A 22888-nucleotide genomic window follows, 5' to 3' on the forward strand; every position below is an offset into this window, starting at 1 on the left:
GGCAATGCACATTTTAATTGCATCATGATTTCTGAAGAATAGAATAGTGCATGGTTTGGAAATGCAGAACATTTCGTTTACCCTACCACCCATTGATGGACCATGTGACATGTGTGGCCCATTTAATGACTGGACCAACCTGATATTTTCAATCCTGGCATGTCAACCAGAAGCCCCATCTAATAGACGGCCCCAATATATCAATCTCACGCATACACCATTTTGCAAGTGTGATATTCCATTTCAGCTATCCCATTTTAACTCTGCGGATAGTGAATAATGAAAAAGATTGAATACTCAACCTCTTGATTATTAAAGGCTATAAATAAAGAAATGGTCAATATCAAAATGTTGAATGATCAAGGGATTAAAATATCCCAATCGAAGATTTTATTTTTATTCATTTTTTGGCCATCCCCCAATCCATGATAAGCCCACCGTGTAAACGGTTTGGATCATCGAAAAACGACCCAAAAGCAAAAGGCTAACCGTAGAGCAATATTTCTGGGTGTGTACCAGCAAACCCTGTTTGATTTTGTTTAAATTTACAAGGAGAGATTATTAGGAAAATAACTAGAAATTAATCCACTCAGCGCCATCAATGAGACTAAGGGAAATGAATGGCTTGGCCTCCTCATCAGTGAGTTCTCTTGACCATGAAACTCTTCCTGCGTAGCTTGCTCCTGGTCCTGTGCATTTGTACTGACCATAGAATACAGTCCTACAATCACATCGATTCTATGTGTAAATACAACCTCACATTAGCAATTTAATTATAAGGTGGGTTATTTGTGTTGGGGAGGTCTCCCCATTATCTACTTGTAAATGCAACTGGTTGGAGTGTGGGGCCCACCGGTCTAACATGATTGAGCTATAATGGAAATGGGATGACCCCAAAAATCATGCTTATCCAACTATCAAGTGGACTACCATGTGGATTTTAAAGTTTTTGAATGCTTGTTTAATGTTTTATATCATGTAGTCCACAAGATGATTTGATCTGAATGATTTTTGGGCCATCCTATTTTATTTTCATGGTGTGACAAGCCTATTGGATGAATTGAATGACATACATGCACCACGATGGGCCTTACACGGAGCTAGTTTCACATTTTTTTTCATCTACTCTAGTATGTGAGAACTTTCCATTCCTGGTGATTTTTAGTGCAGGCAGGTGGGGCTCATCAGATATGGTACAGTCTGGAGATGCATAGGATTCGCACAATTTAGAAAATGGTTTATTGATCCAGACCGTTGATCCACCTACAATGGAGATAGGATTGCATGAAATCTCCTCAACTGAAATTCTAGGCCTTTGATTGTTAAGAGTACTTTTTTCTTATCTAACTATTTGTTGGCCAATGATCAAACAGTTAAGAAATCCAATTCCATGAAATTTCCATGGAATCTCTCATCCACTGTGTGAACTATGGGATCGATGGTTTGGATCACCAAACCATGGTTCAAAATAGCAGTAGTGACTCATGGTAGCAAAACGTGAGTAATACATGTTTGCCAATGATCATGAGCTTTGATGATAGAATCGGGGCCCCACCTCAAAGATACCATGTGGGACCACGTTCCCACCATTGGATGGGTATTGTGCACTTTAGAACGTGCCATATATGATAAATGGGATTGGTGCGCTCATAAAGTGAGCTACACGTGCGCACATTTGAACCATTGGACTTTTTTTAACCGTCCATTTTTTAATAGTATTCCTGATCAACAGGCCCATTTTACTTTTTTGCTATCTTAATCGTGTACACTGCTTGATGAATAGTTGGGACCTCTAATTCATGTGCCATCCACCAAGCGATAATCAAGACCTTTCACCTACACAATCTCACTGTGGATTGACTAATGAAAAGAGATTTTACTCATGGCTCTCCATCCATCAAAATGTTGAGTTAGAAACAACAGTCCAAATAAACAATGTCTAACTCTACTTGATATGGACAGTGAGGATGCCTGATCCACACTTTCTTCTCTACATAGCAATATAGGACCTTCTAGATGAACGGATCAGATCATCACCTGGTGTGGTAGAAGTTCGGATCATGATAATAAATTTCGCATTCACCTGCATCAATCGGGTCCATCCATTCCATATAATGGGCTCTCTCGCGGATGGCATATGTTTCAAAGCTACACCAACTCCATATATCCACCACTTTCCTTCAATTTCCCTTGCTAAATATTTGATAGTTTCACCATTTCATATCCTACGGTATCTTTGAGATGAAATGATCGATCAAGATGGATAGGATCATTCAATTCATGTCCATTTCCAAATATTTTCCATCCAGAGTAGGATTAACCAGATGGACGGATTAGATTGATGCATCATCCTGCCATGTGTATTGTGGAGAGATTGGTATATTTTGGGCGCAGATTGGGTACTGTGTCAAGAGCTTTGTGGGGTCCACCATGATGTATACTTTTTTTTTTTTTTTTTTTAATCCACGCCCGCCATCCATTTGACAGATCATTTTAGGCCATGAGCCTGAAAATGAAGCAGATTGGAGGTGAAATTGGACTACACGACAGGGAGGCGTGGTATTTGAAAATTTCTTGATGATCATAGAAGTTTTGGATCAAGCTAAAATTTATGTTTTCCTTTCATACATGTTCATATGACCTTATGAACAGGTTGGATGGCTAATAAACATAGGCCTTTGGGAAGTTTTCAATAAGTAGGAGTTCAATCTCCATTTCTTCATGTTGTGCGGTTCACTTCAGCCTTCAATCTGCCTACTTTAGGGTCTCGTACATTAAAAGGATCTTTAAGAATAGATGGACGGGGTGGATAAAATACATACATCACGATGGCCCCACAAAGCTCCTGACATAGTCCGTTCATCTCAAGCTAGGTCGTGGTGGGGGTAGTACCCAAACCGCGCCCGTATATTTTATGCCGTTTCTCCCAGCTTTACCATATGATCTACCAATAAGTACGTCCTTCTCTTTTTCTTGGACGGTCGATGGTCGGCATCACAGTTAAATTCAACGAACCAGCTTTTTTGATGTGGCTGACAAAATGACGCCCATCTTTTAGAAAAATGACAAAAAAGATGCCATGGGGAGAGACTGTTCAAAAATTGCTATTTACGTCATTTGTCATAACTTAGAAAGATTCCCTGCCATTGATCTTCTGCCAAAAGGAATCAAGGGCAAGCAAAAGTTTGTACTTTTTCAAGCCTCGGGTTTCTTGAATTTACATAAATGCCCCCAACCCCAATGCTCGGTGGGCACATACATGGCATGCTAAGGTGATCTAGACCGTTTAAGTTGTGGGTTCCATGGTGGATGGAGCATTGACCAAATATCAAATTTACCGAATAAGGCTGAATTTCCCATTGATGGCCATCAAATGAACGGTTAGGCTGAAATTGGCCAGCGTGCCAAATTCACAAGAAAAATAAATGTGGGGTTCATGATTTGGATGGTCCAGATTGTCATATGTCTATGCAGAGGGGATGAATCTGCACAATTTCTTTAGTGGTGGTGAACTTCATTGTTATAGATAGTCCACCCCACTTGCAACTGACAAACTCAGCCGAGACTCTTTCCACGCACGTGAACTGCCACACCTAACAAACATGATGGATTATGAACGGTCCAGATCTCTTAGACGTGCCACATTGGCATGTTTGGGAGAGTCGACTCTGAAATTTTATATATAGATGCTATTTACTACTGTGAAAATGGCCTGGGTCGGAGTCAGGCTTAACGTAGTTGAAATCCCGCTCGGCCCAGCCCAGTTTACTAGTAAACTTCCTGGCCCAGATAAGACAGACCTAGGCTAGCCCCAGGACCATGTGGCCCAGATTGTTTCTTTTCCAGCATCCTCGAATATGCAAACACGCAGCAGCACGCGTGTATGCACAAACAATTCAAGAGTAAAGGACAATAGGGCAGGACTGGACACGTTTGGAAACTCGCCTGCAACTACTCCAATAGGAAGGATATATGTTCCTCCTCGTTTGGGTCCTTTAGCTTTCTACAATCGGTGGGCCCTTAGATTTTTCATATCTAAAATGGCCCATCTAAATGGAATAATCCTAATCTTATATGGTCAAGGAATAAAGCAATACTACACACCCAAGTGGAAAAAGCTGGAGATCCAACGCTAGGATCTTCCCAGATGGGATATTTCTATGGCATAGCCCACTATAAGGCCCATCATATCGATCAGTCTGGACAATCGAACCATGGGCCGCACTTGTTGTGTGCAACACTCAAAAGAAGAGCCCAAAAGGAGCCACTTTGCTGTAAGGAGCCCGTGCAACTAAAAGCTACATGGGGTTATTATTGTGCCAGCTCATGTTAGGACGTAAGCCCAAAAATAAAGCAGATCCAAAGCTCAAGTGGGCTACCCCAAAAAGAAAAGTGCGACAGATATGCCCCATCATAATCTTCTTGGTGGCCCACCAAAGTTTTGGATCAGCCCAATACTTGTTTTTCCTTAGTCCTGGTAGGACTTACCTTATGAAAGGATTGTACTGCTGCATATAAACATCATCATGAAGATTTCAGGTGTTCCCAGACATTAGCTGACTCAAATGATAGAATGAGTGGATGTCACACAGACCTTATGGTGGCCCCACAGAACCTTTTGCTTAGCTCATCTATCTATCAATATGGGGGTGTGAATATGATTAAAAGAAGAAGAAGAAGAAGAAAACAGGGGAAGGAAGCTTACATTTCTCGGTTGGGGTCACCCCAGTTGTACCAGCCAGTAGGGATGATGATGTTGTCCATGTAGGTGTATGCAAACACAACCCTAGAAAAGGTTCCCCAAGCCCTTCCTAAGTATAGTGCTCCTGACCCTGTCACCTTGCACTTCACAAATGAGAACCCTGTATCCTCCAGAAGGCTGTTCCTGTTTTGGGCTGTGAGGGCCCCATAGTTCTCTGCTATTGCATGTACATGACATCCCTACTCCCACCAACAAAACATACATACGTCATGTTTCTTGCCTCATGTTATGTGTTCTCACAAACAATGCCCATCCTTACCTTATTTATTTATTTATTTATTATTATTTTCTAAGTGTATACATGAACCTAATCTGGGTGCAGAGGACCATCAATTCAGATTTCCCCATCGATGGGCCATTTTCTTTTGAGATGATCCTAACCGTCCGATTAGTGGGGTCTTTTCCAGTCTTCAAGTGGGTCATGCATGTTCATGAATATGAGCCATTATTATTCATTTTAACTGTCCATTTTTTTTCAGAGCACATGTTGCACACATTATTATTAGACTAGAGCTGATTCACCCACCCGATGAACAGACCAGATTCTGCACATGTGCAGGGTGACTGCTTTGGGCATTTTAAGATGGCAATCACTTGTCCAAAAGCCAATCATGATTAGAACGGTTCGAAGCATCTATTCATCACAACCGTTTGATTATGACCCATCCAATAGGTAGTACATCCATTAGGCAGACACGAAATAATTGGATGGTGAGGATGGTTTTAAGTTGAATTTTGGATGTGTTAGAATCTAACCTCATACAAGGAGAGAGCATTGCCAAAAATGAAATCAACAGAGCCTTCAATGTAGCAATCTTTGTAATAGTGCCTTCCAAGATGATCATACAGCGTATCCTGCGCACCCAAGAACTTACACCCTAGAAATGCTGCTGTATCTCCTGATATTCTAAATGCAACTGCTTGCTTCCCTGTAGCTCCTGGTTTTGGAACTGGTGTTGTATTCTACAAAAACATAAATAAAATATACATTTATTAAAATAAATAAATAAAATGGAAATTGAGTTCCACTTCTATATTCAAGCACCATAGTTTTGCAAGTTGCAGCAGCTACTCTCTTCACATGGCCCACTTTTGTTAGATCCAAGCATCTCCATTTAGATTCCTTTGTTTTCTCAAACAAGAGGATAATCTATCAGCAGGTGGGCCACAAGTGTACGGTTACAAAAGAATTAAAGAGAAGAACTGCACCATCGACATTCAATGGACACATGTGGCCCACCTGATGTTCATTTTAACTTATTTAGATGAGGAATCTAAGAGTGGGGCCCACATACCCCAAAAGTGAATGGTTAGATATGGTTCCACACGTAAGAGTTTGGTTCCTGCCACAATATTCTTGGAATCATTCCCCAAGAAAAACCCAAAAAGAAATTGAAAAAATAATAACATGAGAAATAAATAACAACAAAAACAATAATAAAGGATGTGGATTTACCAAACCCATGTAATAAAAAAAAAGTCTTAAGGAATGTTAATTTGATTGGGAAATTCATACTCTATAGGTCAAAAAGAAAATAGAGAGCTTCTCTTATCTGGACACATGCCACGCGCATGCCAACACAACATACGTGCGTGGCACCTGAATCATACATCAAGTGTGCCTCACTATGTAGATGATATAGCCGAAAAATTAGGGGATCAAGGCCACGCATTTAAAAAAACAACGTACATGTGTGGCCTGTCTGATGCTTGGATCGGTCCATCTCTTTGCCACTGTGTGTCCAACCCAATGCACGGCTCAGATGACTCACCAACATGTGAATTTGGGCTTGGCAAATCTCTAGAAATTACAGCACACATAATAGAAAAAAAAAGGGGGGGAGAAATGAATCATCAGAAACGTTAAGCTGACTGAGAACAGCACATGGGTGTCAAAAGAACAGAGAAAGGGTTAAAAAGGCCAAACAAAATAGCTATTCTATGTCTTTGACAAGGAGAAAATGACATGTTGGGTTTGAAGCCTTGAACATGAAAGCATCTTCAAATGTACTAATAAAATATCAAATGAGGTGTAGAAGAACTTTATTGAATCCCTTCACAAATTTACCTTGAAAGTGATATTCTTGGCAATGAAATAAGGAGAATTCACAGCAAATGTTGCAGAATTGTAGGTTCCAATAGGCTGGCCTTTGGGTCCCAGTGTTTGAGCTGTGTCGCCCCATTGAACTATTGTTTTGTCTGCTCCTGCCCCTTCTATGGTTATGAAAGCTTTGAATGTGGGGATGGTCACCTTCTCCCTGACAAAATTTCAGATTTTCATATCAAATCAACCAGCATTTTACTGTTTTAAAGCTAATTACTTCATTTTGAATGGTAAAAATCAAAGCCCATGATTCTCAATTCTATGGTAAATACAGAAGGTGACTTTTCTGCAGGATTCCAAAATCAAATTATATCTCATTTGATTCATGTAGTCTAAGAAGTGAACCCAACGGCTATTTGGGGAATATCAAATCCAATAGCAATTAGAATTTAAGAATTCCCAAATGCGCCTTCAAGGGAAGCATACATACTACTCCATAAGAGAGTCTTTAATCTGGGTAGACTCCAACAGAATCGAATTCAAAATATAAAAAGAGTAACCACCTTCTCAGTGAAATCCCACTGTGTACAATCAGACCCAATTTCCATCCACTGATTCCAAAACCATGAAAACAGAATTATACCAAAAACTGTTCTCTCACGCGAGAAATCAGTAGTTCCAACCAAACCCAATTCTCAAAACAATAAAACAGGTGAAAAAAAAAAAGAAAAAAAAAGAGAGAAAAAGATTTGAATATTTTCACAGAAAATGTAGAAGCCCAAACTCACTTATAAACCCCCGCGTGAACCTTAATCACAACTCTAATTACGTTAATGAAAGGCAGCGAATCGACAGCAGCCTGAATTGAAGTAAAGTCCCCGGATGATGACGGGTTCCTATTGACAGTGAGGGTGTAGGAAGGGAAGAGCTTGTTCATAGCTGTGGAGAAGAGGGAGTGGCGGAGTCTCCCAACGAATCTGACCCACCTCATGAATTGCTGTTCTGCCAATTGGGTGTGTGTCTGATTGGCTGGAAAACTCTTCACCAAAGGTTTATTGGGCCGGATTCCTTTGGTGTGGGACAATGCCTGTCCAGAATGTAGTAGAAGAAGGAATATAATGCAAGAAGCATGTAGAAAATTCGACATGGAGAGAGAGAGAGAGAGAGAGAGAGAGAGAGAGAGAGAGAGAGAGAAGAAGCAAAGAATGAGAGTTCATGTGAAGTAGAAGTGAATTTTTATATATCTGTTTCGTCACTGTTTCTTCTTTTGGTGAGAAAAAGAATTTGGAGAGAGAGAGAGAGAGAGAGAGAGAGAGAGAGAGAGAGAGAGATCACGGGTCTACTGCTGACATTGAACGAAAGGGAAGAAGAGGTTCACAAGCTTGAAATCTGAACCACAGACAGAGCCACGTTTCTTTGGCCGTTTGATTGAATGTTTGTTTTTACATACCATTTGAATATGTGCGTTTTTTTTTTTCTTTTTCTTTTTCGCTTTTGCTGTTGTTGTCTTCTTTGTGGATGCCCGTGAGTGTCTCCTTCCATCTTTCAAGCTCTTCTTCACCTCATAATATATTCTACTCCTGCTTTCATTTCCGCTACACCAACCACACTATCTGCTCAGCCCCCACCATTTCCCATCGGGGCGTGTGGCCCCCTTTTGGGGTTCCAGCCCCACCGTTCACTGATGGGGCATTGGTGGATGGATGGTTGAAATTGAAATACTGGCTGGTGGTCCTTGCGCAGTGGGAAAACAGGAAGCTTTGTAGGTTATGCTTGCTTGAACCGGCAACACGATGTGTGGGACCCACTGTGATGCTTGCATCACGGGTGCAAATTGGGTACTACCCCCACCAGGACCTAGCTAGAGACGGACGGTCCTGTCAGGGGCCCTGTGGGACCACCATGGTATATGTATTTTATCCAGGCCGTCCATCCATTTTGAAAGATCATGGTATATGTATTTTATCCAGGCCATCCATCCATTTTGAAAGATCATTTTAGGGCAAGGACCACCTAAAATTTGGGAAGGATGAGATTTATCGTAGTGGCTTGTATCTTTTTAATGGATTGGATGACATATGCAGAACAGGAGCTATTCAGTGTGAAAGGTTTCTGATGGTGGGCATCCCCAGCCCAAACTGTTCCCTTCACACAAGGGGGCGCATGTAATGGACGGATGGGATGTCATTGATATACATCTGGTGGGGGCCCCACATCGCAATGTAGTGGGTCGGCCTCATGGGAAAATCTCCAATGATTGGATGGATTCTATTAAGTGTGAATGGTTTTTAATGGTGGGCATCCCCAGCTCAACTGTTCCAAGGGGGTGCACGTGATGAACGGATGGAATGTCATTCACACACATCTGGTGGGCCCTCACGTCAATGTAGTGGGTCCGGCTTCATGGGAAAATGCCGAATGATTGGATGGAAGTGGGTGTCCACTGTATGAATGATGGCCCACCTGTACAAAATGTTTGGTCTTCCGAGAGACGTCTCTCTCTCTCTCTCTCTCTCCATGTACCATCAGGCAAGGAGGCACATGGTTTGGTATAAACTAGACAATTGATTCGGTGGCCTACCATTAAGCGCGGCGGATGAAAGAGCAATCATGTGTGAATAGTTACAGGACAGGTTGCAAGAGGAGAAACAAAAGTTAAGTAGTGTTGAGTGATTATAGTAACCATCGAAACATGAGAATAATTCGGATGAATGGATTAAAGTTATAAATAAAAAAAGAATTCAACAAGGAATGCGTCTCATACTAACCCAATCAAACTGAAATTAGCTTTCAATTATCCTTCCAATATACTAGTCAAATTACATTTTCTATTATACTTTTTTTACTTTGTTCTGTCAGTCAAATTATATTCCATAGTATAATCTTTTACTTTTCAGCTTGTTGCTTATATTTCATAGTATAATCTGTAACATTAACCAAATAGCTAGTAGTCTTTACTTGTAATTTGAGTTTATGCTCGTGCACTGGATTCAGTTCATCAATCGAAAAAAGTTTTTCACATATGTTTTTCTCAATTGAGGGTCAGAATCCATTCATCATTTTCCTGTATCTACAATGAAAAGTCTTTAAGTATGGAAGGCAAAATCACGACTCAGAGGATGAATCCACCCTCTGAATATCACTTAATGCGAGTAGTTGAATATGCGACCAATCTCACCAGATCTTAGTCATACACTATATATCTACCTATCTTGGCACTTGTGGTCAATGTTGTTTGATTTGAATTAAAGCCACGGTTTCAATTTTGTCATGCCTGAGCACATTTTGTGCTGAAAACAGCGACCAACAATTGGATGGTTAGGATCTTCTATTCCAGACAGATTTTTGCGGCATGGCCCATCCATGATAGGCCCCATCAGATAAGCAGTTCGGATCACTAACGATGGGCTCTCCATTTTCACAAACTGAAAACCCAAGGACACACATATCATAGCCATCAAATTGAGACGCCAAGGTTTTGAACAGCGAGTAGGACCCATTGTGCATCCAGAAAAGGTGGGACAGGATCCACCATACATGTGTATGTATTAATGCGAATTACCCAAAGCATCAGAGCATCCATTGTTGACGTACAAAAATGTATACGGATAAACACACGCGGGTAAAAGGGGAGATGTAAATGCTATGATAGCCTCGTGAAGAGACGAGGATTGCTTTCCAGATACGCACGTTTGTTTGCACGTGACCATGTGCCATCCTGGCACCATTGAGACATCTGAGCTGTTCAAAGATGGGGCCCGCGATACAAGAATCTGGTCAGTCCACTCATGGAAGGAGTCACGTGCATCGAATGCTGACGTCGGCATCTACAGTTAAACAGTGCTGTGCAATTTGGGATGGGGTCAACCCGAACCCGATTGACCCGAGTCGGGTTGTCAAGGTCCTCACGTTGGGTTGGGGTAAGAGTTGGATTTTGAGTAAATCCAAGTCACATTAGGTCTGGTTGGAAAGGATCACGTGTATTTGGGTTGGATTGGATTGGGTCGGGTCAAGTACAGTGGAATTCAGGTTGGATTTGGGTTGGCTAGCTAGGTTTGAATTCCGGGTACAATACAGGTTAGGTACAGGCTGGCCACTTCAGGTTTGCATTCGGGTTAGGTTCTGTTTGTGGGTTGGGCTGGTTGGGTTAGGTTGATCTCCAACCTGACCCAACCAACCCACCCGTGTTGCACTCCTAGAGCTAACTGGCTTTGGTTTTTTTAGTCTGCAGATGAGCCACCTGGAACGGTGGTGCCCACCTTAGGGACGGTTAAGATGGCCGTACTGTGGCAAGCCTGGCACGTTTTCCACATTTGAAGAAGCAAAACCTCGGGCATAAATTTTCTAATAAAAGTTTAATAAAATGAGACATTTATTTTCTCACTTTCCCTATAAGAAACCTCATCCACATTAGAAAAGAGAATTTCTAATGTGCTATATATTTGCCTATGGACCGATATGTCACTTGTGCCACTAACTATTTTCAAATGCCCACATGCCTAGACAAATGTGCCACCAACTATTTTCAAATGCCTATGTCCTTGAGTGCCACCCCCAACACTCACACACAATGTCCAAACATGTGTTATAGTTCATTGATGTAGGGATGAACGTGATGAAGTTGACCACCATCTTCTTGATTAAGGATAACTACTATGAATCCATATAACTTTTTTGTACACCTCACATAGATTTTTTGAATCCACAAAAAAAGAAAGTAAGAAAATAGAAATAAATTTATAGATTAATTGATGAATGAATTAAATGAGTTCACATCCCTTTAAATAGAGATACCAATTGATGAGAGAGAAATTAGAATCAAACTACAATTAAAATTCTTAGAATTCGTAACTTACTATAAATAGTAAACTTACTATTTATCGATAGTCGTGATGTCTACTAGTGCGCAAGGTTTTTGGCCAAAAATAGTAAGTGTCCTATTTGGCTTCATTGAGCTATTCTCCTAATTAATCTAAGTACTTCTCACGTTGGGTGCAACTCCTAAAGCCCAACGATGACGAGTTATAATTAGGGCTATACACGAATCGAGCTAGCTTGATTAACTCGCTCGACTCGGCCCGACTCGGAACTGAGTTCGGGTCGAAATGGGCCATTTTCTTCGGCTCGAAACTGAGTTTAGGCCGAATTTGGATAGGTTCCAATTCGGCCCGACTCGTCTTTTATATATATATATATATATATATATATATATATATATATATATATATATATTCTAAATTCTTATCCAGTTATCCTAACCATTTATAGCAATCCAGGCTGTCTAAATCGTGGGTCCCTTTCTAGATGGATCAAAGTCCCAAAAATCTATGACAAAAGCCTTTCCTAAAAATTAAGGCCGTTCAAGTTACCTGCCAAAGTCCTTCCTATGGAGTAGATGGAGCAGAGTAAAAAAATCAAGGCCGTCTAAATCGTGGGTCCAAAATTGGCCTGAACTCACCCGATTGCTGACCGGGCTAGGTTCGGGCTGGACAAGTTGGCCCGGTGACCGGGCCGGGTTGAGCCCAGTTCGACTCGGTTCGGCCCGATGTACACCCCTAGTTATAATCAAACTAAAACTTACTATCTATAGTAAAAATAAAATTAAAATACGAAAACGACTGTCGATCTGGTGGTATTTCAACCTTCTCGTAATCCTTTCCCCATGGTTCATCTCTAAGCTCCCATTTACCACCATCCATCTTTACCTGTCCACATGTGTCAGTACACATCTTTAAGCACCCCGCATGTTCCACCATACATCATCAAGCACCGTGCATGTGCCAGGTACCAATATTCCAATCAAAAGCTCTGTTTTACCATGCCAAACAATATATTTGAAAATGGGCCCCAATTCTAATGAAAAAACAGGAGAAAAGGTCTGCTAAGTCTACATGCACTGAAAAGAGAAATCATGCGCAGTACAGTAATCCCAATGCCTGATAATTACTCTAAAAGTAGCCATTGCATCAAGTGTACATGTGGCCAAGATTAAAGGTTCAAATCATCTTTTTAAACTAATTTTCAAAAGAAAAAGGTCTTGTTGTGCTTACTCAGATATTGTTGTGTACTCCCCAACTTTTATAATTGAACATAGGATACCATCACTGATAGTTGCATCCTTCTCCAGTACATTAAAGACAGTGCATGCCAATAATTCTTTCCAATGTAGAGGTTTCTATCAAAAAGATTTCTGAAGATTTTAATAGAACTCTCAAGTCCAAACTCACCTTTTTAAAATGAGGTTTCACACTGTTAGTTGGACGCTCCAACTAGTGCATGATTGGCTAAATGTCAAGCTTACACAAAATCCCATGCAAAAAGATGTCCTAACCACGCATATCAACTAGCATCAAAATCAGTTCCATACATTAATCAGATGGAGCACAGGAAAAAATTACCAACCTCATGAGTGGGTCCGTCTGATTTTTGTGGGGCTCAGATATTATATGCAATTGACAACTTACCATTCATGTGCTAGTTGGACAATAACCTTGCAGGCCAACTGGTCGTGTGAGACATCATTGAAAATTAGGAGCGATTTTTGTCTGCGTGCTATATAAATAGTGGGCCTTTTCTTTTTTGTTCTTCCACACCACCCCCCCCCCCCCCCCCCCCCCTAAAAAAAAAAAAAAAAAAAAACATAGCTCCATGGTAGAGAGTGCCTTTTAACATTGAGGTCAAGGGTTCGAATGCCTATGTGGGGTGTTTTATTATTATTTATTTATTTATTTTAAGGTGGGCTGGTTTTTGGTGGTCCACATCATTACACCATTGAAGGGAGTTACCCAAATGCCTCAAACGCAATCCAAATCCAACAGAAAAAGGACAGGTGAATGACAAAATGGTTGGGGTTATTCAATCTTGAATATTTTTGGAGCATCCCCAATCCAATACTAGGCTCATTATATATGCAATCTGGATCATTGAACAGGGGGCTCCATTTAGGAACAAGGTAGCCCAGGACTACAATTCACCGTTTCAAAAATCACTACTGCACTGAAGCATATGAGGAAAGGGAACAATGGTGTCCGCATACAACTATGTGATGATGTTTCACATTAACAAAATGAGCACATGACAATGCATATTTATTGGTCTTATACGTTGTGTTAAAGCATAACAATCCCCAAAAACACTATATAATCAATCCTTAATATCTCATTTGCCCAAAAAACTGATGTTAATTCGGAGTGCTCATTCTTCCAAACGAAGCAAAAAATAGTTGAATCATACTTTCGTTTTAAAAGATATTCATACATCCAGTTATTTATTTATTTATTTATTTTAAAACAGTGATTTCATTGAAAAAACAGGCTACACGCCCTAAAATAAAAAAAAAAATAATAAAAAAACTCCAGCAAAGTAGACTAAGAGAAACCACTCATTCACATTAGGAGTAGCCTGACGGAAAACTTGCATTGCTCCATGGCTTTTGTTTCTAAAGTAATGATCATTTATTTCTCACCATAGTGCCCAAAGACTTGCAAACAAGCTCATGCACCACCTTCTTTCCCTATCCCTCAACCTTGCCAAGCTATTAGAAGTTCCTCTATCTTATTTGGAAACATCTAATGAACCCTGAAGAATTGTAGAAAATGATCCCAAACCTCTCTGACAAATACATAATAAATGAACAAGTGTTCCACAGGTTATGCATCTTTAAAACACATCAAGCAAACGTTCATAAGGATCATTTTTCTTTTGTGCAAATTGTCTATTGTTAGAACTTTGTTCCTCTCCACTAGCCAACCAAAGGCGCTACCTTCAAAGGAGCACCTGTAAGAACTCTATTTAGTGACCCTCACTGATCAACGGTCTGAATTGTTATACAGTTGGACTGGATGATTGAGTAGACCAGTGGGCCCCACTTTATGTGATGCGCTGCACAGCCTATCTGCGCAGCTCTGCGTACTAGGGCTGGAATGCTATAGCTGTCTTACGCAGACAACAATTTGAGTTACACTAGGATGCTACAATGTGGAGCGTGGGAAAGAGAGTTGTGATGGGTTTCAAACTCTCTCCACAGATTCTATAAAAGAGAGCTGGGTCCCCGATCCTACACCACAGTAGAAATTCGAGTCCCATCTTGTGAATTGTAGAAAAGGTGTGAAGGAGAGGAAGATCCTAAGCTTTACAGGTATTCTGGTATTCTTATCCGGCTTCCATGGCGGCGTCTCAGCTAGGTAAGCTATCTGACCCCTGATCGCCATGTCCCATGTACAGACAGATCCGTGGGCCTATTCCGCATATAGATTAAGTCCTACAGTACCATCATGCCACATGAAGGCTGTTGAAGATACCCCTTGGTTTTCCTTAGTCGAACACAAAAATTGATAGAAGGATCTAAGGAACCTGACTTGTCATTTAACCGCCTTATGGAATCCATCTCCGCTAGGACTGGAAAAACACTTTTCTAATAACTTGAGTAATTGAACCAACCCTTCGATCTCCCCATCTAACATGTTTCTTCTCAAGATAGAGATGCATTGGTGTAACCCGGTTATTGAGTCAATGAGATCTCGATATTTAAGTTTCAAAGAAATTTTAAAAAATACCGACGAGAACATTGGAATAGAGAGCGAGAGAACTTTTATTGATATCTACCTTTCCTCTTACAAAAGTTAAAGAAAAACTACACTTAGAAAATATTCGAATATACCAACTCCTACACTAATTTATAGATCCTAAAAAAAATTCTTGATTGAAATCTTTACAACTAAGAGAATCAATCATAATTTATTCCAACCTAATTTAATCTTTCTTTATATGACAAAGTATATAAAAAAAAAGAAGCAAACATGGAAAGCAATCAAATCTCTAAATCTAGGTCATATATTCAATCATATTAATTACACTCATCACATCTTTAAATCAACCCCCATATCACCCAAAAGTAGGAAATTATAATATCCAAATCTGTGGGCCTACTGTGGGCTATGGGCTTATATTATTGGCAGGTCCTACAATGGGCCTAGCTGGGCTATGAGCCCACATTAATTCTCCTCGGGTTGGAAAGAATTCGACTTTGACAAGTTAGATGCTTCATACAAGCAGTAGAGGTTTGGATCCAATATTTTCAATTCATCGCCCGTGATCCATGTGCATTCAAAATAGGGCTTGTTCTTGCGTTTCACAAAGTATTGCCTGTATTGGCTCCTCAAGTGTTAGTAGTCTTCATTCACAACACTAGTTCAACTTCTTCCTTCTTTTTCTTTAAGAGTTGTTTATCCATTTCGATAATGGCTTCATATTGCACGTCGGATGACTCACCATGATACTTAAATAAGTCCACTACATTGAAAGTCGATGGGATATCTAAGTCATATGGCAACTTGATTTCATAGGCATTATTATTACCCAACTTCTTTTTTACTCGGCATGGACTTCCTCTCAAAAGCATTTCCTTGTGGAGACAATAACTAAGTCACCTTCGTTATATATCTTCTAATGCTGATGTTCATTTGCGACTTTTTGGTACCTGGTATTGTTGTATTCAATCTTATTCTTTATTTAAATTTGCAAGTCTTGGACGTGCTTGGCAAAAGCATCAACATCTTCGTTCACTTGATCTTGCACCGATAATGGTACTAAGTCAAGTATATGCTGTCGACTTCTCCCATTTACAATCTCAAATGGAGATTCTTCCGGTGGTACGATTCACTGAGTTATTGTAGGCAAATTCAGCTTGAGATAAAGCCAAATCCCATAGGAATACATTGTTGCCTACGATACTCCTCAAGAGATTACCAAGGCTTTTGTTGACTACCTCAGTTAAGCTGTGCGTTTGAGGATGATATATGCTAGAGAATTGAAGTTTCGTTCTCAATTGCTTCCATAAGGTGCGCCAGAAGTGACCCACAAACTTCAAAACACAATCCGAGGTTACTTTCTTCGGTACCCTATGAAGCCACACAATTTCTTTAAAAAATATGTCGGCAATATGCGCAGCGTCTATTATCTTTTTGCATGGAATGAAGTAGGCCATCTTTGAAAAATAGTCCACCACAACGAAGATTGAATTTGCTCCCCTTTGAGTCTCAAGAAGACGTAAAATGAAGTAATTAGAAATATCCACCCAAGGTGCCACTAGAACAGGAAGCGACGTGTAATGGCCAACATTTTGCATATGACCTTTGGAAACTTGGCATTAGCGACATCATGCTAAAAACCGTTCAATGCCATGCAACATATGGGGCAAGTAGTATTTTTTATTCACCATGACCAATGTTTTATCCCTTTCGAAGTATCCACCCAGTTCTCCTCCATGTAACTCAGATATGATCTCTCTCTCTCTCTTTTTTTTTTTTTTTGCATCAATCCTTTGGGGATGCATAAGTGAGAACCCTTGAATAGATATCCATTCTGTGAGATGAATTCACACTTCGGATCTCGACTATCTGTACATCTATCAAGTACTTTGCCAAAAATCGATTCCTCTTTGTATTGTTCTTTTAATGCTTCAAATCCGATGACTTCCACAACGATAATTCCTAGGAGAACTACTCTCCTACTCAAAGCATCCACCACTTTGTTTTACCTTCCAACTTTATGATGGAAAAGGAAGGTATATTCCAGATTTATGGGCCCAATAATATGAATGGTTCAGATCACGTAAGACAGGTACAACTACACGAATGATTTTGGTCACTGAATATGTGCCAAGTCATACGAATGCTTTGCATCACTGAAGAGGAGCCCTATCATATGAATGGCTTGGGATCACTAAAAGGGGCTAATGATGCAAATAGTTTGGATCATTGAAAATGGCCCAAATCATAAGAATATTTTGGATCACTTAAAAGAGAGCCCACTGTGGATGATTCGTGCACGAAAGTCTCCCATATGGAAAATATGAGAACTTTATAATAAGTAACCGACAAATAGATGGTTAAGAACAAAGTACTGAAAGGGTCCGCATTCAACTATTAAAGGCCAAGTATTCAATTGTTTGATTCTTCAACAACTAAATATTTTTGGTCCATGTGGTATCCACCATTAGCTATCAATAAATTGGAATATTCAACATGGTACTCATAATTTCAATTTTTAGTGATGCAACCTGATTATCAATTCGATGAGATCTCAACACCCAGATCACAAAGAAATAGACTAGAGTACACCCACTGGAACATTTGAGTAGAGAAGGAGAGAACTTTATTGATATCAAACTTCTTTTCTCACAATATTTAAGAAAGACATCTAATTGCCTACCTCCACCACTTTCCCTTTTATAAATTCTAGATGAATCTTCAATGAGAATTCTCTAACTAAGAGATTGATTTCAAATTAATCTAATCTACCTAAGATGGTAAACACCTAATAACAATAAAAGAGAATTTAAGAGATAATCCCCCAAATCTTTAATCACTTCTTCATATTACCACTTATATCTTCGATTGCATTTACCCATATCTCAGCCCACATAGTTTTCATAAATACTAAAGTGCAAATCTTGATATTTAAACTCCAAATGTATAAATAAACAGTCCAAAATCAACAAATGTTGAGTCACACGGTGGGTTGTGGTCCTGGATTAGTTAGAATAACTTGAAATATCCCAATCAGATGAACGGTGTACAACTAGGGCTGTCAATGGGCCGGGTTGTCAATGGACCAGACCTTATTCTTTCTGAAGGATTGTCAATGGGATAGACCTAGGCCAAGCAAAAACCAAATTTCAATAAGCCCAACCTGAACAGTTTAAAATTTGGGCCAAAGCCAACAGCTAGGGCCAGCCCATTAACAGCCCCATATAGAACAGTTAAAATAAACACAACTAAATTACTAGTTTCGATTATTGAAAGCGGGCCCCATCAATGAATAGCTTAGATTACTAAGAACATTCATATGAATGGTTTAGTTCACTAGTTATAGGCCTAATAATATGAATGGTTGGATCATTGAAAATGAGCCTAATAATAGGAAAGGTTTGGATCATTAACAATGGGGGCAATCATACGAATGGTTTGGATCACATTCTAAACAAGCTAAGTCCCATGAATGGTTTGGACCACTAAAATTGGGCCCATTATGGATGACTCACCTAATTGAAATATCACAACTTTGCGGTGAGCAACAGCACATTTTTTTAATGGTCCAACAGATAAGTGGTAAAGAACAAAAATATTAAAATGGTCCACAATCAAATTGACTAGGGGCCGAACACTTGATGGCTATAAAGATTTTTTTATTTTTTTATTTTATAGCCATCCATTTTCTAGACCATGGTTGTGATGGTTAGGATCATCTACTTATATAGATTCTTTAGAACCACATGCAAGTCCTGATGGGACCCATCAAATGAATAATTCAATTGCATATTTTTTCTTTGAAGGGTTCCAAGTATTATTATTATTATTATTATTATTATTTTTCTTTAAACCTCTTCAAAAGCAATGAAGATGCAACCGTATGACCAGGTGTCATTCCAAAACATCAGAGAAAAGGCCTTCAAGAATCCCCCCTGAATTACTCCATGAACTTGGGCCCATTCTACAATAGAGCACTTGATTTGGACTATAACCAAGCAGACCGAATGTACCATTATTACTTTCACACTCCCCACGGAATTCCAAGCACTGCAACCTTTCCATAGTAAGGACCTGCTCTTGCTTCCGAGACCTCTCCTAGACAAGCCTTTAGGAACCTCCCCTTTTGGGCATTACCCAATTCTCTTCAAATACTTGCCAAAGGATCCACTAGATTTCTAGGACAAAAGGGCAATATAGAAAGAGGTGGTTTACTTACTCAGCTTCTTAATACACATGGGGAAGCCATTATAAATGATTATATTCCCTCTCTTCAAATTATCTACTGTTAGGATCTTGTTTTTCCCTACCAACTGAAGGCTTAGACTCAAGGGAGCCCCCTTATACTTTCAAATGAAGCTAAAGGCCTGTTTGTTTCACCAATTAGCACAGTGATATAATGGAAATATGCAATGATGACAAATTACTTGTCTTTTAACAACATGTGCATTTGACTACCGATTCTCGTGTTTAGTTTATTGGCGGTAAAATCGTAATTATAATAATTTTAAATTAATGTCAAATCATTATCAAAATATACTGATGTTGGTATTTGGATTCAAGATTTCACAGTAAATTCATGAAAAAGTGCAATGGTTACAAATTCCGTTACATGTCTCCTTGATACATTTGCATTTGACCAACAAATCTCGTGTTTAGTTTATTGGTGATGGAAAATTTCCGTTGCATCACTTGCGTAACTAGCAAAACAAACAGGCCCTAAGAGGATCACAATTCTCTGAAGATGAGTAGGAGAAGATCGCTTTGTAGGGCTTGAGTGGGAATAGGTTTGACTTGGATGGAGCCCACCCCATCTACCTTACTAACTGCCATCAACTTAAGCTTGCTCAACATTTCCAAAAGGTTAGATGCATAATCAATCTCTTCCTCCGTATATTTCTTTGAAATCTTGGACTGCATGTCACCCTTCCTCCATAAGATAAAACTTTTGAAATCAATCCCTCCCTATCGGAAGCCAGCCTGTAGAGAACCAGAATATTTCATTGAGGGGAGAAACTTTCCAAGCACCAAATGCCCTATAATTCGCCATGACAACCTCAAGAACTGCCCCGCTTCCTCCGCTCCATGCTTGCCAAGGATGACCTTTTTCTGTAGGCTATCGTCCTCAGCCCCAAACCACCATAGCCATGTTATAGATTTTTCCATAAAAAACATTAACCATCCATATTATAGGCTGTTGATGGGATGGTTAGATTAGAATCATCTTATTATTGCAATTTGTTCATGGTGGCACATGAAGTTTGGGCTGGACCCAATAGACAGTCAAGATTGACCAATGCAGACTGTTCACGTCCCTATGCAGCTAGGAGTAGCATAACTTCTCCTGTTTGAGAGTACTTATGACATAGAGCAGAAATGTGAATGATACCAAAATGAAATAACATATATACCGAAGCCAATTCATAAACATGAAGAAGAAGATGCAAAAAACGAAACTCAAAATCTGGAGAATGGTGCACAATAGATGAAATTAGAGAATGCAAAAACCAGACATAACCATAAAAACCCAGATCCTTTCAGAGCAAGATGCCAACAGAATCATAAAGAGACATCCACAGCAACAAAATCCAAAGAATCTATAGAGAAGTAAAGGTCAAATGCTAATGGATGGCCACAATTAAGATAAGAAGCCTGCATAATGTAGTTAAACATGAAGCAGCTACTTGTATTGGACACACACAATGTTATCAAGAGCCATTACAGATTCAAGAAGAGTGGCCACTCACAAGATGGAAACTTCAGGGATGAGAAAGGATTCCAATAATCAAAATGCAGAATATCAAGATCAAGCGATCCATTAAGTAAAATGCAGATGGTTCAAATTTTAGAGAATAGCATTTAACCAAGAAGATAGCCTTATCTTTCAAAAAAGAAAAAAAAACACTAAGAAGATAGACTTGATCATCGATATAATTAAAAAAGACCATATAACTACATCAATACAAGATAAGTACTTCAAAGAATAGAAATAATTTCTGATATTGCAGTGCAGAATACCAAAATCAAGCATAAGTCATAAATTTTTTTTAAAAAAAAACAAATTTAGCCTAATACTGCGAAATAATAGATGGCCAATAAATATAAAAACATAAAATAAAATAAAAATAGATAAAAATGCATAATACCAAAACCAAACATCCCACAAATCCAAATCAATTCAAAGAAGAAAACAAAAATAACATATTCCGAACTCATCAAAACCAAACCAATAGCATGGATGGCACTTTGTAGGATAGGAGTAGGTAGATACTCCTTTACTGGAAAATCATTCAGATTTGCATCCGTCAAATGCCACAAAAAAAAGAAGAAAGTTTGATCAGATACTGTTCAGTCCCAAATGATGATTGAATAACGATTTAACTGGCAGTGGAATGCCCTAAAATCATGATGTCTTGGTCTCATAACCATTTAAAATCCCATATTGAAGCTTATAATTCACTAATATTATCAATGAAAGAAACCATGGGACTTGTCATAACATTTTAAAACATAATGGCCAATAAATAGGACTTCAGTAATTGAACTGCAACCAAAACAAACATCATTCATAAACATCAACTTTGCCTAAAATTGCATTATCATGAATGCCCAATAAAAAAATAAAAATAAAATATATTGACAAAATTTGCATAATCCCAAAACAAAACACAACCCACAAATCCAAATCAATTAAAAAATAGAAAACAGAAGTGAGAAATCCGAAGCTCAACAAATCCAAAACCAATGGAATGGACAACACTTCAAAAAGGATGGGGGTTGGTAGAAATATTATATTGGAAACTCATTTCTTCACTCATTTGGATTTTTGCATCCACCAAATGCCACAAAAAAGTTTGGTCAGATATAATCCGGTCCCACGTAGATGATTGAATAACAATTTAGTTGGCAGCCGGACACCCGAAACTAAGGACACTTTGGACTAATAACCACTTTTCAATCCCATAGTTCAGCTTATAACTCACTAATATTAGAGGTAATTTGGATGCTTGTAAAGTTTGTAAGTGGTAAATGAATTGTAGGTAATTAAATCACAAGTGTAAATTGTTTACAGTTTGTCTTGCTTGGCTTTAAGTTGTAATCGGTTTATTTGTTTATTGGCAAATAATAGTCTATGTTTGGATAAACTGTAAATTGTTTACAGCTCGTAATTGGGTATTCACACTCAACAAAGCTTGGATAAGTAAATCTCTATTAAATCTTCAAATGACATATAAGTGCTTCGGGTTGAGCCCATCTTACTAAAAGTAGGGGTTAATCCTTATTAGAGGTGGGCATCGAGTCGAGTCGGACCGGATTGGGTCCAACTCGACTCGATCCGATTTTTCTAATAACCTGACTCGATCTCAATTCGATCCGAGACCGAGTCCAGCAGGGCTGACTCGATCCGATCCGAATCCTTGCTGGCTTAACCCGAACCGAGTCCAATTTGGTTAGGGAAACTGAACCGAGTCGAGTTGAGTCTATCCAATCGATTTGGACTAGGTTGAATCAAGATCGGGAGAGAGAGGGAGAGAAAGGAGGAGAGAAAGAAGG

At 39.3% G+C, this 22888-nt stretch overlaps 1 protein-coding gene across 1 annotated transcript; it reads right to left on the reverse strand.

The window, feature by feature from the left end:
* Window positions 1–351: 351 nt before the first annotated feature.
* Window positions 352–8448, reverse strand: LOC131258281 (probable pectinesterase 53). Its single transcript, XM_058259501.1, has 5 exons — window positions 8257–8448; window positions 6831–7020; window positions 5519–5725; window positions 4706–4941; window positions 352–721 (listed from the first exon to the last, which is right to left on the reverse strand). The coding sequence occupies exons 1-5, from the start codon at window positions 8346–8348 to the stop codon at window positions 574–576; spliced, it is 873 nt and encodes a 290-aa protein (XP_058115484.1). The 5' UTR covers window positions 8349–8448; the 3' UTR covers window positions 352–573.
* Window positions 8449–22888: the final 14440 nt, after the last annotated feature.

This window comes from Magnolia sinica, chromosome 1, assembly GCF_029962835.1.
Source record: "Magnolia sinica isolate HGM2019 chromosome 1, MsV1, whole genome shotgun sequence".
Classification (NCBI taxonomy): domain Eukaryota; kingdom Viridiplantae; phylum Streptophyta; class Magnoliopsida; order Magnoliales; family Magnoliaceae; genus Magnolia; species Magnolia sinica.

What these genes read in the sequence shown, in the direction of transcription:
- LOC131258281 (XM_058259501.1), bottom strand. Translation starts at nt 8,348, where the DNA reads ATGGAAGGAGACACTCACGGGCATCCACAAAGAAGACAACAACAGCAA. An exon ending in CCAAGAATATCACTTTCAAG is followed by an intron (nt 5,726 to 6,830) that starts GTAAATTTGTGA and finishes ATGTTTTTGTAG; the next exon opens with AATACAACACCAGTTCCAAA. An exon ending in ATGCTCTCTCCTTGTATGAG is followed by an intron (nt 4,942 to 5,518) that starts GTTAGATTCTAA and finishes TGGTGGGAGTAG; the next exon opens with GGATGTCATGTACATGCAAT.